At 40.6% G+C, this 14,190-nt stretch overlaps 1 protein-coding gene across 3 annotated transcripts in view; it reads right to left on the minus strand.

Moving 5' to 3' along the window:
• The window catches only part of LOC127793747 (helicase-like transcription factor CHR28), a 43,105-nt gene that overhangs the window by 9,900 nt on the left and 19,015 nt on the right, over window positions 1–14,190 (minus strand). For all 3 annotated transcript variants that reach the window (XM_052324450.1, XM_052324449.1, XM_052324451.1), the window contains 2 exons: window positions 743–1,369; window positions 448–657 (listed from right to left, as the gene is read on the minus strand). In XM_052324450.1, the coding sequence (XP_052180410.1) occupies window positions 448–657; window positions 743–1,369 (837 nt within the window). The remainder of the gene's footprint in view (window positions 1–447; window positions 658–742; window positions 1,370–14,190) is intronic.

The raw sequence follows: 14,190 nt of genomic DNA on the forward strand, positions 1-14,190 counted from the left end.
CCCTAGCCTCAACAAAGGTCAGAAAGGACATAGTCTTTGAAGGGATTAGCTGCAAATTTAGCTAATTGCCTATGGACTCGATCCATTAACATCTTACAATGGTTTTGCAAAGAGGTTATTTCCACAAGTTGATCCCATGACCTTCCAATAGGAGCAATCTTACCATTGATACCAAGGCTTGCCCTCAACTTAAAATCTTGGGAAAATATTATTTCTTCTATAAATCCGTGCACACATTTCTACTTTACCATAGGTTTCTATAATAACCTAAACTTTTCCATAGGTTTTTTCCAAATCTATAAACACCATATGTAACTAAATACCAACAATACTTGAATACCAACAATACTCAGGCAAGCCAATGCAAACATTTCTATGCTACAAATCAAATATAAATTTGACATGGCCAATATAAAAGAACTACAAGATTTGAACAAAAAGTAATACCTGAAGTGCTAAAATGCGATCTTCAACTGTATCCTTTACAGTCAAACGCAAAACTGTAACAGGACGAGTCTGTCCAATCCTGTGGGCTCTATCTACTGCTTGATCTTCAGTTGTAGGGTTCCACCAAAGGTCCAGAAGCAGGACATGACAAGCTGCCACCATGTTGAGCCCAAGACTAGCAGCTTTCAAAGACATAATCATAACAGACACCTGCAATGAAGCATAACAGATCAAACCCACAAATTAATACATATAAAAGGCACATTCACTGAAAGAAGCTAGAATCCCTACAAACCTCAGGAAGAGTTTTGAAATCCTTCACAGCTTTATCCCTGGCAGCGACAGACATGGTCCCATCAAGCCTCCGGTACTGAATAGAAGAATTTTTTAGACAAGTTTCAAGCAAATCCAGCATCCCTGTCCACTGGGAGAAGACTATTGCTTTCTCTCCCTCTACTTTGGTAAATTCATTTGCACTTTTAACCAAATCAGAGTCTCTTTTGTCAAGCATATCCGGCTCCACCCCTCTTGAAAGAGTATCAGATGAGTTTCGGAGATCAGTGATACCAGCATCATTGGCCTTTGAAGAGCCAGTTTGCAGTGTACAATTGTTCGGTTTAGAAAGCGATTGTAAGACCTGAAGAGCAGCCTTGATTTTGGAGGAATCAAATGAGTGACTCCAACAGCCAGGCACAAGCTCCTCAGATACTTCAGAACCAGTACAATCCAGGGTATCATTCTGACTGTACTGCTCAGAGAGAGAACACTTCAACGTGGCTCTAGAAAATACTGAAGAGACACATAGTCGAGCTTTGCAGTTTGTGATGGGGCACTGATTGTCATCACCTGTCAGATGTTCGCAGATGCATTGATGGCAGAAAACATGTCCGCAGCTTGTAACTACAGCATCCTCAGGTGGATCCTATATAGAAGTTATCGTGAGTATCTCCAAGAAATAATTATCTCACCAAAGTAATCAATTAGAGAAGTAATTTTATAGAGACTCCTGCAATGAGCTTTCTAAGCAAAAACAAAGAAACAAATATTATATAGACTAAAAATACTTATGGGGACAAAAAAAACTAGAAGCTTGTGAATGAAGCAATTAAAACATGGAGTCAAGTTTCTAACTAATAATATTCCATCTGATTCCTTACCACATCCTTGGTTAACAGGAACCAGCAATGGGCTATGCCCTCAGGGTAAATTTCAGTTAAGACTCACCCCAGAGATATTGAAAATAAGAATCACTATTAAAAATATGAGTGGGGTTCTAGTATTTTTCAACCACAAAGATTAGAATACTGATTAAATAACCAAACCGAATAATCTCATCAAGGTACAAGGAGGCATCACTCTAGATAAAAAAAAAAAAAAGAGGCAATTTTTATCATGGTCATTACCTAGACCTACAGGCACCAGATGTTTAAAAATAGCACACTTTATCCATAAAAAGTTGATTACTATAACAATCAATTTTAAATTAATAATTTTAGAACTTGAAAGCAGGTGTAGCACCTTTTCTGCTTGGACATGGTATCACACCTGATTCTGGAGTTTTTTTTTTTTTTTTTTTTTTGTCATTAACCCATAAACAAGATCCATGGATCCATATTGTAGGGTATTCCAACAATAGGAACTAGAACTAGAATTCATGTAGCCAACCCCATCTAGTAGGATTAAGGCTTGTGATTGTTGTTGTTGTAAGTTATTTAAAAGTTAGGAACTAGATGCTCATATTTGGTCAAATACCCAACAGCATCTCCTTATATATAGTCACGCCCAAACCCTCAAGGGCATCCTCAGGTTATTTATTAAGTGATTTTCCTCGGGTATCCTTGGGTTATTTTTTTGTGTACAGCCTATCTTTCCTAGTTTAGCACAAATGTAATTTTTCTTATGGTGTAAATTACAAACCCTATAAATGGGGCTGTACCACAAATGTAAAAGATAATATACAATTTTATTTCTCCTATTTCTCACATGGTATTAGAGCCCTAGTTTCACTCTTCTCACTACATTCATTGTCTGCTTACTGTGTGCCTTCATCGCCACAGTGTTGCCTTCATTGCTTTACCCTTTTTTGGCCTTCATTGCCTAATATACCTACCAGCTATTGTGCCATGTCAGAAATCTTCGAAACAACCACTCCTATGGCTGCAGTAGATGTTGTTCCTGAATAATTTTGAACGGAAGAGCTTATTGATTCATTTACATGCAACCCTAGTTATAGGGTTGGAATATACAATTATAGGAAGTTTACAATAGGAAGGATTACAACACATTTAGGAAAGATTATAATACAAAGGCTTAGGAAAGTTTCTTAATCTGTTTTAAGAAACAAATCTAATCAAGAACCCCCCCCCCCCCCCAAAAAAAAAAAAACATTCTAAAAACTGCATTGCTGCCTCCTCTTCTTTCCTTTCCCGATAATCCTTTCACGCCAACACTCTCCCTCAAACTAGTGAATGAATATCTATCATTTACAGCTTGTATATTAGGTCTTCAAATCTCTTAGTCACCAATCCTTTTGTCAAACAATCTGCCATATGTTGCTCAGAAGGAACATAAGGAATTTGAATTATACCTTTTTCAAGCTTTCCTTTTGTAAAGTGTTGGTCAATCTCAATGTGTTTGCTCATGTCATACTATATAAGATTATGTGCAATACTTATGGCCGATTAGTTGTCACAAAATAACCTGATTGGTTCTCTGACAGCAATCTTCAAATCTTCTAGCACAATCCTCATCCATAGTAATTCACATAGACCAAGTGTCATAGCTCTAAACTCGGCTTTAGCACTTGATCTCGCCACTATGCTCTACTTCTTACTTCGCCAAGAGACAAAATTTCCTCCCAAAAACATGCAATACCCTGTAGTAGATCTCCTATCAGTTATAAATCTAGCATAATCCGCATTTATATACTCTTGTATATCCAAAGAACCTCCTGCTTTAAATAGGATTCCTTTACCTGGAGTAGTTTTCAAGTAGCACAATATTCTTCTTACGGCCTGCATATGACTCTCAGTAGAGCAACGCATAAATTGACTTACTAAGCTCACTGCATAAGCTATGTCTGGTCTAGTGTGTGATAAGTAAATCAAACGCCTTGCTCACCTCTAATATCTGCCTTTATCCACTGGTGGATTGTCGGTGTCTTCTCCCAATTTCACATGAGGCTCTATTGGAGTGCATACTCCTTTGCTTCCCAGTAAACCTGTCTCCTTCGAAAGGTCCAATGCATACTTATGCTAGGATAGAAATATACCTTCTGTGGAGTAGGCTACCTCTATTCCCAAGAAATATTTAAGTAATCTCAGGTTTTTGATCTCGAAATTTTAGGCCAACTTGTTTCTTAGATCTCCATCAAGACCTCTTCTTCTAAATCACCATGAAGAAATGCATTCTTCAATCTAGTTGGTGTAGCTATCATCTATAGTGAGCTACTAAGGACAAGAGAATTCTTATCATGGTCATCTTGGCCACTAGAGAAAAAGTCTCCAAGTAATCAATCCCATATGTATGGGTGTAGCCTTTAGCCACCAATCGAGCCTTATACCTCTCCAATGAACCATCTGCATTGTATTTTAGGTTAAAAACCCACCTGCAGCCCACTGGAACCACTCCCTTTGGCTTAGGAACCAATTTTCATGTGTTATTTTTCTTTAATGCCCTCATCTCCTCCACCAAATTAGGAATAACAATGGTGTCTAAAGCAATCAAAAAACTTCTATGTCTTGGGGACAGCCTGTGGTAAGAGAGGTAATTGGCTAGGGGATGCTGAGTGCATCACCTAACACCTTTTCTAATGGCAATAGTGTCACAAGAAGAGCCCTTCGAGCCTATTTTTTAAAATTTATGTTGTTACTATTTACTGTTTTGTTGCTATAGTTCTTTAGATGGTAATAGCCTCTTATTTTTACTGTTGTAAGTTCTAGAAGAAGGTGGTTACTGCCATGTGCAAAGATGGTTAGAGAATCTCAAGTTTGTTAGAAAAGTAGGGCCCACTTGGCAGGAGAATCTCTCCTCCCAAACACTAGGGGTATATCTGCCTACACAAACGAGAGAAATGGTATGAATGAAAATTGGAATTCCTATTGTTCTCTCCTCCAATTCTCAATTTTCTCTCTCATTCTCTCTCGTTCTTCCCTCTGATTGCTCTCACTCTTCTTTTCTCTCTGCTACTGCTTCTTGTTCGGGTATTGGGTTCTCCTAATTCATATCGGAATTAGGATATAGAATATTGTCAAGCTAGGCCGTGACAAATAAGAATATCCAAATCAATAGAAAAGAAATAGACAGGCTTAAGGGAACAAACCTTCTTAGGATCTGGCTGAGAATCAAATGTTGTTTCATGCTGAGAATGAGGCATGAACTGTAGTTTCCTATGGTACACAAAAAGGGAGCACTTGAGCCTTACAGGAGATGTTATTCGTGTCCCTAACCTTTCTACCAATCTTATTTCTATTCACCAGCTAACTAAAAACCTTAAATGTCATGTTGTTTTCTCTCCCCATGATTGTGTTTTTCAAGAACTGGGCTAGGGGAAGATGATTGGGGCTGCTTAGGAATGGAATGGGCTATACTATCTAAGGACCAGCTATGATATTTTCATGTTCCTAGGGGTAGATTGGTCCATTCCCTATTTCTATTATACTAAATTGGGAGTACCTAAGCCATTACAAGCTATGCTACGGCAGGGGTACCTTCTAGAAGGACCCCTTAACCACCTATATATATGTAAGAGAGCCATGCTCCAAGGTAATTAGTGAGAATATTCTAATTTCCTTTCTCTCTTCTTTCTGTTATTCTCTCTCTCTCTATTCTCTCTCCCTCTCTCTCTCTCTCTCTCTCTCCAATAATCACAAAATTCCTTCCTAGAATTCTGCTATTGTCCTTGTCAGTCCCCCTAGCACTGACAATAGGTATCAAAGCCAACAATCATTGATCGAAAAACATGACGAAAGGCACCCATATGAAGCAGATGGAATCGTGATTGGACGTCATAGAAGCCGGTTGAGACAAAGCCGTGAACAAGTTGACGAGATGTTGGAAACCATAAAAATGGGGGTCGAAAACACTCAAGAAAATGTAAGTTGTATTCGAGCAGACATATTGGAGGTGGAGAGGAACTTAAGGGAGGATTTCTCACACCTGCGGGAGGAATTCTCAAGGTTAAGCCAGTACTTGAGTGCTGCATTGGCCATATTTTCTAAGCAGCCCAATGCAAGCTTGCTGGTGGATTTCCCACCACGAACAACTGCAGTTCCAATCATCGTCGGAGCTAGGGGGAGACCAGATAGGGAAGAACGGATGGAGTTTGCAGCAGAAGCCACACCAAGGGGAAATGTGGCAAATTATACTAATACCCCCATGCCTAAGCCAGAGATTCTAGTGTTCGAAGGGGAGAAACCTAGGTGGTGGATCAGAAGATGCGAACGCTTCTTCTATCACTATCGGGTGGTGGAGGAGAATAAGGTGAATATGGCAGCTACGTATTTGAATGATGTAGCAAACTCTTGGTTCCAGAGTTGGAGTGGATGGAGAATGGAGATGGCCAGAATTCATAGAGGAGTTTTGTGCTCATTTTGGAGAGAGTAGTTTGATGGATGTAGTGGAGCAATTCATAGAGTAGTTTGATGGATGTAGTAGTTTGATGGATGTAGTTTGAGGAGTTTTGTGCTCATTTTGGAGGAGTTCAGTGTACGCCATTGAAGTAGATGAGGAGTACACGGAGGATGGAATGGCTAGAGCAGAGGACCACCAAGTTGGAAGCCTTCACCTGTTCCCCAAGCAAGGTAACCCCTAATGACTCTTTACACTCTTTATTGGTTGAATTTTAGGACTTATTCTTAGAACCATCATCCCTGCCTCCTAACCGCTTCCTAGAGCACACCATCCACCTTAAGCCTAACACAGAACCCATAAACGTCCGCTCATACCGATACTCTCCTTTTCAAAAGGTAGAGATCGAATGCCTAGTTAAGGGCACGCTCTCCAAAAATATAATACAACTTAGCCAAAGCCACTTTACATCCCCTATTGTTCTTGTTAAGAAGAAAGATAGAAGCTAGAGGTTCTGTATTGACTATAGACAACTAAATTCCCACACCATTAAAAACAAAATCCCCATCCCAATTATAGATGACCTATTAGATGAATTAGTAGGAGCAACTATTTTCTCAAAGCTTGATCTCAGATCCGATTACCACCAGATCTGGATGAGTTGTCCAGACATACCCAAAACAACATTTTGCACCCATCTAGGATTGTATGAGTTCCTAGTTATGCCTTTCGGCCTAACTAATGTACTTGCTACCTTCCAAGCACTGTTGAATCATATTTTTTGTCCCTACCTTAGAAAATCCATCTTAGTTTTCTTTGAAATCTTAGTGTATAGCCCTACCAACGAGCAACACTTGAGCCATCTCAAAACCACCTTCCAAGTCCTCAGATCTAACTGGTTGTCTGTAAAGAAGTCTAAATGTACCTTTGCAGAAGGAAATGTGGAGTACTTGGGGCACATTATCACCAGTAAAGGAGTGACTACAGATCCTAAGAAGATCATGGCTATAGTGGAGTGGCCAACACCCAAGACCATCAAGGAGTTAAGGGGATTTCTTAGGCTAACAAGCTATTATAGAAAGTTTATTAGGAGATATGGGGTGATCAGCAAGCCTTTGACAGAGCTACTCAAGAAGAATGGGTTCGAATGGAGTGACAAGGCAAAGGCAGCCTTCAATTCTCTAAAGAGAGCTACGACACAAGCTCCTATACTAGCTTTGCCTGATTTCACCAAGCCTTTCATCCTAGAAATGGATGCATGTGACACAGGAGTGGGGGCAATTCTAGTTCAAGAGGGCAGGCCTATAGCTTTCCTTAGTCAAGCCTTAGCTCCCAAACACATGGGGCTCAATATCTATGACAAGGAGCTCATAGCAATACTCATGGCAGTTGAGAAATAGAGGTACTATTTGGAAGGAAATCCATTTGTCATCAAGACAGATCACAAGAGTCTTAAATTCCTAGGGGAACAAAGCCTGCACAAGCAACTACAGAGGAAGGGAGTAACAAAGTTGCTTGGGTTAGATTACACTATCTAGTACAAGAAAGGTAAGGAAAATACAATGGTTGATGCATTGTCGAGAAAGGAGCAAATGGGGGAGTGCCTAGCAATATCCGTGGTAGTCTCAGATTGGATCAAGGAAGTGTCAAAGAGCTATGAGCAAACATCTTAGGCTAAGGACCTTATGACTCAGTTGGCAGCTGGGCCACAAGAGCATAAGGGATATACGTTGAAGGCTAGGTTACTAAGATACAAAGGGGAGGCTGGTAATTGGGGAAGACATTCAGCTCAAGAAGAGGATACTACAAGCCTTGCACACATCACCCATTGAGGGTCACTCGAGTTTGAATGTCACTTACAACAAGGTGAGGTAGATATTTTATTGGCCTAGGATGAAAAAATAGGTGATTGCCTTTGTGTTAGGATGCCCTATTAGTCAGAAATGCAAGCATGAGCATGTCTGAACACGCATGGCAGCAAATCTCCATGGATTTTGTGGAGGGACTCCCAAGGTCTGAAGGGAAGAGCACTATCATAGTAGTCATGGATAAACTGACTAAGTTCAGTTATTTCCTAAGCCTAGCCCACCTTTTTATAGCCCCTGATGTGGCTAGGTTGTTGTCGGACTCAGTGGTGAAAGTGCATGGACTACCAGTGTCCATCACTTCAGACAGGGATAAGGCGTTTACGGGCATTTTTTGGAAGGAATTGTTCAAACAGTTGGGGATAGGTTTGCACATGTCCACTGACTACCACCCTAAAACATATGGACAAACCAAACAGGTGAACCAATGTTTGGAGGCCTATCTAAGGTGCATATGCTTCTCAAAACCTAAGAGTTGGAACCAATGGCTACCATTGGCTCAATTGTGTTACGATTCCAACTACCAAAGTTCCCTTAAAAGATCCCCCTTCAAGGCACTCTTTAGCTAAAACCCCCATTGATACCAACAATGATGCACTATTCAAATGTGGATCTAGCAGTAGACTAACATTTAAGGCAGAGGCAAAAGGCCCTACAGGTGATAAGAAAGGAGTTGACAATGGCACATAATAGGATGAAACAGATGGCAAATCGAAAGAGGAGTGAAAAGGAGTTTTGAGGAAGGGGATATGGTGTACCTAAAGGTGAGGAGATTCCAATAGTAGCTATTCACTGGACATTCCCCATCTAAACTAAGCCCAAAATAGTTCGAGCCATTCCAAGTGCTAGCAAGGTGGGCAAGGTTGTTTGTAAGCTACAACTACCAGCAGGACTTGGAATCGATCTAGTCTTCCACGTGTCACTACTCAAGAAATCAGTGGGGGGCCCCATGATCCAATCAGCTCAGACCTACCTACCTCCGAGACAGACCTTTGAGAGGTGACAGAATCCTTAGCAATGTTAGACAAAAGGGGTCATCTATCACAACTCCCTACCCTTGACACAAGTGTTGGTGCAATGGACCAACCGCCGCCCAGATCACACCACATGATAATATCTACCATAGCTACTCGGGCAATTTCCCCAAGTAACCAAACTATTGTAATTTCTTGCAGACAGGAAATGTTTTTAAGGGGAGGGGTATTATCACATTCCTAGGGGTAGATTGGTCCATTCCCTAATTCTGTTATGCTAAATTGGGAGTACCTAAGCCATTACAGGTTTTACTACGACAGGGGTACCTTCCAGAAGGACCCCTTAACCGCCTATATATATGTAAGAGAGCCACGCTCCAAGGCAATCAATGAGAATATTTTGATTTCCTTTCTCTCTACTTTCTGTTATTCTCTCTCTCTCTCTCTCTCTTTTCTCTTTCTCTCCCTTCTCTTTCTCCGGTAATCACAGAATTCCTTCCCAGAATTCTACTATTGTCCTTGTCAATCCCTCCGACATTGATAGATATCTCTAAAGGGGACCAATCTATTCTTGCCTACCCATCACAAACTACACCTACCATGACTGAATTCTGGCTCAGTTAGTTCCGTTTTGGCCATCCTCCTTTCAATCTATTGCAAACTACGTTTCCTTCTTTATTTAAGGGTTTAAATGTTACTAGCTTTCATTGTGAAGTTTGTGAATTCTCCAAACATCACCGAGTGTTCTATCCAATTAGTAATAAACTTTCTTCCATTCCTTTTTCTTCGGTGCATTATGATGTTTGGGGACCATCTAGGGTCCCTAATTGTTCTAGGGATAGATGGTTCAGTTCATTTATTGATGATTGTACTCAAATGACCTAAGCGTATCTCTTAAAAGATAAGGCAGCCACTAATACAACCCTACCATCGTTCCATAAGATGATTTCTACCTAGTTTGGGTCCCTTATCAACAGATTTCGTATTGATAATGCAAGGGACTATTTTAATCAACATCTTCATCATTTCTTTCATCAAGAAGGCATTGTTCATGAATCCTCCTCCATTGATACCCCTTAACAAAATGGAGTTACTGAAAAAAAAATGAAACATTTACTCAATATTACCCGAGCCCTCCTACATCATCATCATGTTCCTAGATTTTTTTGGGGGGGAAGCAGTTGTAACTGTTGCCCACCTCATTAATTGAGTTCCTTCTAAATTTCTCCAAAACAAGTCCATCGTAGTGTCTTTCTTCTCATTTTTCAGATGTTAGTCTTCATACCTTGCTAAGTTCCTAGGGCTAGCCTAGGGTTTGTAATGGAAATTGGAAGGAATTTAGAGTCAAAAAATAGAGGGAGATTAGAACAAAAAGGGAGGGATAACGAACAGAATTGAGGAGAATAGGAGAGATCGAGAGAGAACGGAGAATTGAGAAGGAAAATCTAAGATTCAGTTATCATCTAAAACATAACATTCTCTAAATGATATAGCCTATTTATAGGTTCTTCCAACCTATTCAACTAAAAGGTACAAACTGCTTCAACAAAGTACAACTGAAAAGAAAAATATCTAATATCTATTACTACTATACCCTTGAATCATGACAATTTCTCCCTCCTTGAGAGTGTTTTTTGTAATATCCCAGAATTTGGGAATTAAATAAATAATTATTAAGTTGGTAGGAGCAATTAATAATTGTTAAATATTTTGGGGTTTAAGAGACATTAATTATTAATTATCGCATTTGTGGTAATTATTAAGTGTTTAGTGTTTAAAAAAAATAATTATTTATTGGGAGATTATTTAGGAAAATAATAAAATAAAGTAAATTAGTGGAGTTTCTGGAAATTGTGGGGTGAAAGTGAAATAATAAGGAATTGGGGTGTGTGTAATTCACGGAAACTGTGGGGGGTTAAAATGTGATATGCGGAATTGAGTTGGGATGGGTTTAAAATTAATTAGAGATGTATTTAGGTTGAAAATGCGGCTGGCGCGGGCGATCGCGTGCGCGAGGGGCCATGGGGGTGACGCGGGTTCGAGCCCTTGCATGTGTGCGCGCTGCAAGGAATTTTGGCTGGAATTTTCCAGCCATTCCTTGCCCAAAACGACGCCGTTTTGGGCAAGGCGGTGGCAGCCATGCATGGCTACTGGTGCGCCACGTGGCGTGCACTGGGCCTCTATTTGCTTTAGCCGCTGAACGTCATTTTAAATGCCAAATTCGGCCAATTTTGAGCAGAACAGAGAGGAAAATTGAGGAAAGAAAACGCAGAAGAAGCAACGCGCACGCAGTGAGCAAATGGAGAAAATTTTGGGGAAAATTAAAGATTAAAGGAGGTCTAATTATGGTTTAATTAGCCAGGTAAGTAAGTAATTATGTATTAAACATTCTCTACGGTTGAAATTTCATTTTGGGCATAATTTTATTAATTTTGGGAGTTTAATCTATTTATAGCGTGTATTAATTTGGTGATATTTAAGCGGGGAAACGCTGTAATCAGCTCAAACGAGGCAAGCTTCCTTTACCTTTGCGATCTATTTTCATTTGGTGAACCCCTCGCCTTCCCTTAATTCGTTTCGGTATCGCGTATTAATTATATATATAATTGAGGATGTTATTGGCGTGATTTAATTTAAAATAAATATGTGATTTATTGGGATTTTATTTGAGGTGCACCTACGTAAGATTTTAGACGGTTAAATTATTTATATTACACGGTAAATTTATTTAATTAAAGCTGCAATTTAATTTATTGTCAGCAAATGCTTTACTTCGCAGCGGGAGTGCAAGAAAGGCAGGAAACGGCCGTGTAAAGGCAAGCTCCTAACCCTCTCCTCGTGTTCTTTAATTCTCGTGAGAGACTTCGTAGTTTCTCGTATTTTATCATCTCCCTTACTCTAATTCGGCGCCTAGCCTTATTTGTTGAATTATTATTCATTTGTTTTAATATAAATAAATCCGAGACTTCTAGAGTTTTATTCGTTGAGTGCCTACGGGGGTTTGTATCGCCTCCACTCCTTTTGGGAATGATGTTGAACCAACCTGGAAACTAGGTTCCTAGACGTGCGGGTTTATTTACGATTTTATCGGGTTTATTTACAGTTTTTCTCGGATTTATTTAAGGTTCGGTTAGAGCTATCGAGCAGTAGGGCAGGGGTCGGTTGTTGGTGACGTTGGGGTAGACTATTGTACGGCCCTGAAGTGGACCGTCGGGTAGACACTCCTAGTCACTGGCCGTTGACCGATGCCGGGCACTGCTGACTAGCTCTGCCAGTATGTGATTTACTGCACGTCTAGATTCATTATATTACTGTTCATGATTTGATATGCACATAGGTACGAACTGCATGTTGGGTTTATCATGATTTGATTATGCTTGGTCACGGACATTCTAGTTTGGTTATGCTGCATCCAGCACGGGCATATGCATCGCGTGTGATTTACTATATGGGCGGAGCATGGCCTGATGCCTGGATGTATAGGCACCTTGTATCACGTTGATGCTCATTACGCCATTGCATTTTATATGCATTGCATGGTTACTGGTAGTTATTAGTTCTCGGACGGGAGTATTGTTCCGAGGGAGCCTCTGGCTCGGCTGTCGGGAGTACCGACATGGACGGGTGACGGGAGTACCGACCCGGGATGGCGCGCACAGATTTGCTGGAGGTATTTGTTACCGTCCAGGCAGCGACAGGTTAGTTTGGGACTTGGGTGCCAGGTGTCTTATGTGGGCCCCAAGGACCAGTATATGCTTTTATTATGCTATACTATTGTGTTGTAGCGTCTCATGGCTTGTGTGTACCTAGGGGTTTATTCTGGGAAGAGATTTTTGATTTTGTGTAGCCTGAAGCCTTTCTTTCCTTATGCTTGCTGAGTCTCTCGACTCACTTTGTTTTCCATTATTACAGGTAATGGCAGCATGGGCCATGGCAAGGGAGTTATCTTTTAGCAGCCGAGTCAGTGTGGTATACAAGCAGTCCCGTCAATCCCTATCAACTCTGATGTCTGAGTAGGGTTTACTCTATTATTTTGTACTGTACCAGGTCTTTTCTCGAGTCTCATGTATGTCGGCACAGGAGTCTATGTTTATTTATTTATTATGTGACCGCTGTGCTAACGGGGTACTTGTAGTGCATGCACGTGTTTAGCTTCGCTTCCGTTGTCCTTATGTTCGTATATGCATGCCAGGGTGGTTTTTGTCTTGTGGTTCATTCTTTCTCCTTCCGTAGGCGCTCCCGTTCGGGTAGTCCTGGTGGTTGGGAATATCCGGGCGGGGGTGCTTACAGTTTTTGTCCCCAACAACTTGCAGCAACTAGCCCATTGCTTTAGCCAATCTTGACGTACTCTTCTTCTCCCTTTCCATCCTCTAGTCCTTCCATATATAATAGTTGTCTCCTGCATCAATGGCCTGGGCTAAATTTTTCTCCACATCAATAGCATAGCCCTCCCTGTCTCTTTTGTTCCACCGAAAGAGAGTTGGCTGAATTAGGGTTAGTATAAACCCTATGATTTGGATTTCCCTTCCAGCTACAGACTGTTTGCAGGATGAATTTCAGTTAGGCACTGGTGCCTCTTCATAATGGCTTCTATGGTCATCTCCTATAGTCTTGCACTTTTTGCAGCCTGTTTGACAAACTTTGGCAGCACCATTTTGGCCATTGGCCTTAGCTCTTCGTTCAAGCTATTGATAAAGCTCAAAACGAAGTAGGCTTCACTTAAACTAGGATTGAGATTGATCTATAACGACTTAAGTTCCTCAAATTTCACCTGATATTGCTGGACAGTGCCTTCTTGTCTCAGCTCCTCCACTACATCTACTAGGTTCTAATCACCAAATCTAACACAGAATTCTTCCATGAAATCTGTCCAATTGTTGTCAGTTTGTAATCTGTTCCAGCCTTGAAACCAAGAATCTACCACATCATTCAAATATGTTGAAGCTATAGTAACCTTATATTCCTCTGGTACTTGATACAAGGAGAACAACTTCTCACAATGCCAGATCCACCACCGTGGATTCTCAAAGATATCTCCACTTACATCAGGCTTGTCATGACCCAATGAACAATAGAAGGGCATCATTGTAATAGGGTTGCAATAGTTTGTTAGGATATTTCTCTTTTTGTCTTGTAGTTTAGGTGGTTAGAGAGCTTTGTCTGGTACACTAAATTGAGGTCAGCATTACAAGGTTGGTGTTTTTCAAGAGCTGTTTCTGATGCATCTCTTTTCATTAAACGCACTGGTGCAACAGTGCTCTTTCTTTTGGTGTATGTTAATGACATACTTGTCACGGGTTCTGACCCTATTGCTTTACAAGCATGTATTCAAGATT

Source organism: Diospyros lotus, chromosome 2, assembly GCF_014633365.1.
Source record: "Diospyros lotus cultivar Yz01 chromosome 2, ASM1463336v1, whole genome shotgun sequence".
In the NCBI taxonomy this organism is placed as follows: domain Eukaryota; kingdom Viridiplantae; phylum Streptophyta; class Magnoliopsida; order Ericales; family Ebenaceae; genus Diospyros; species Diospyros lotus.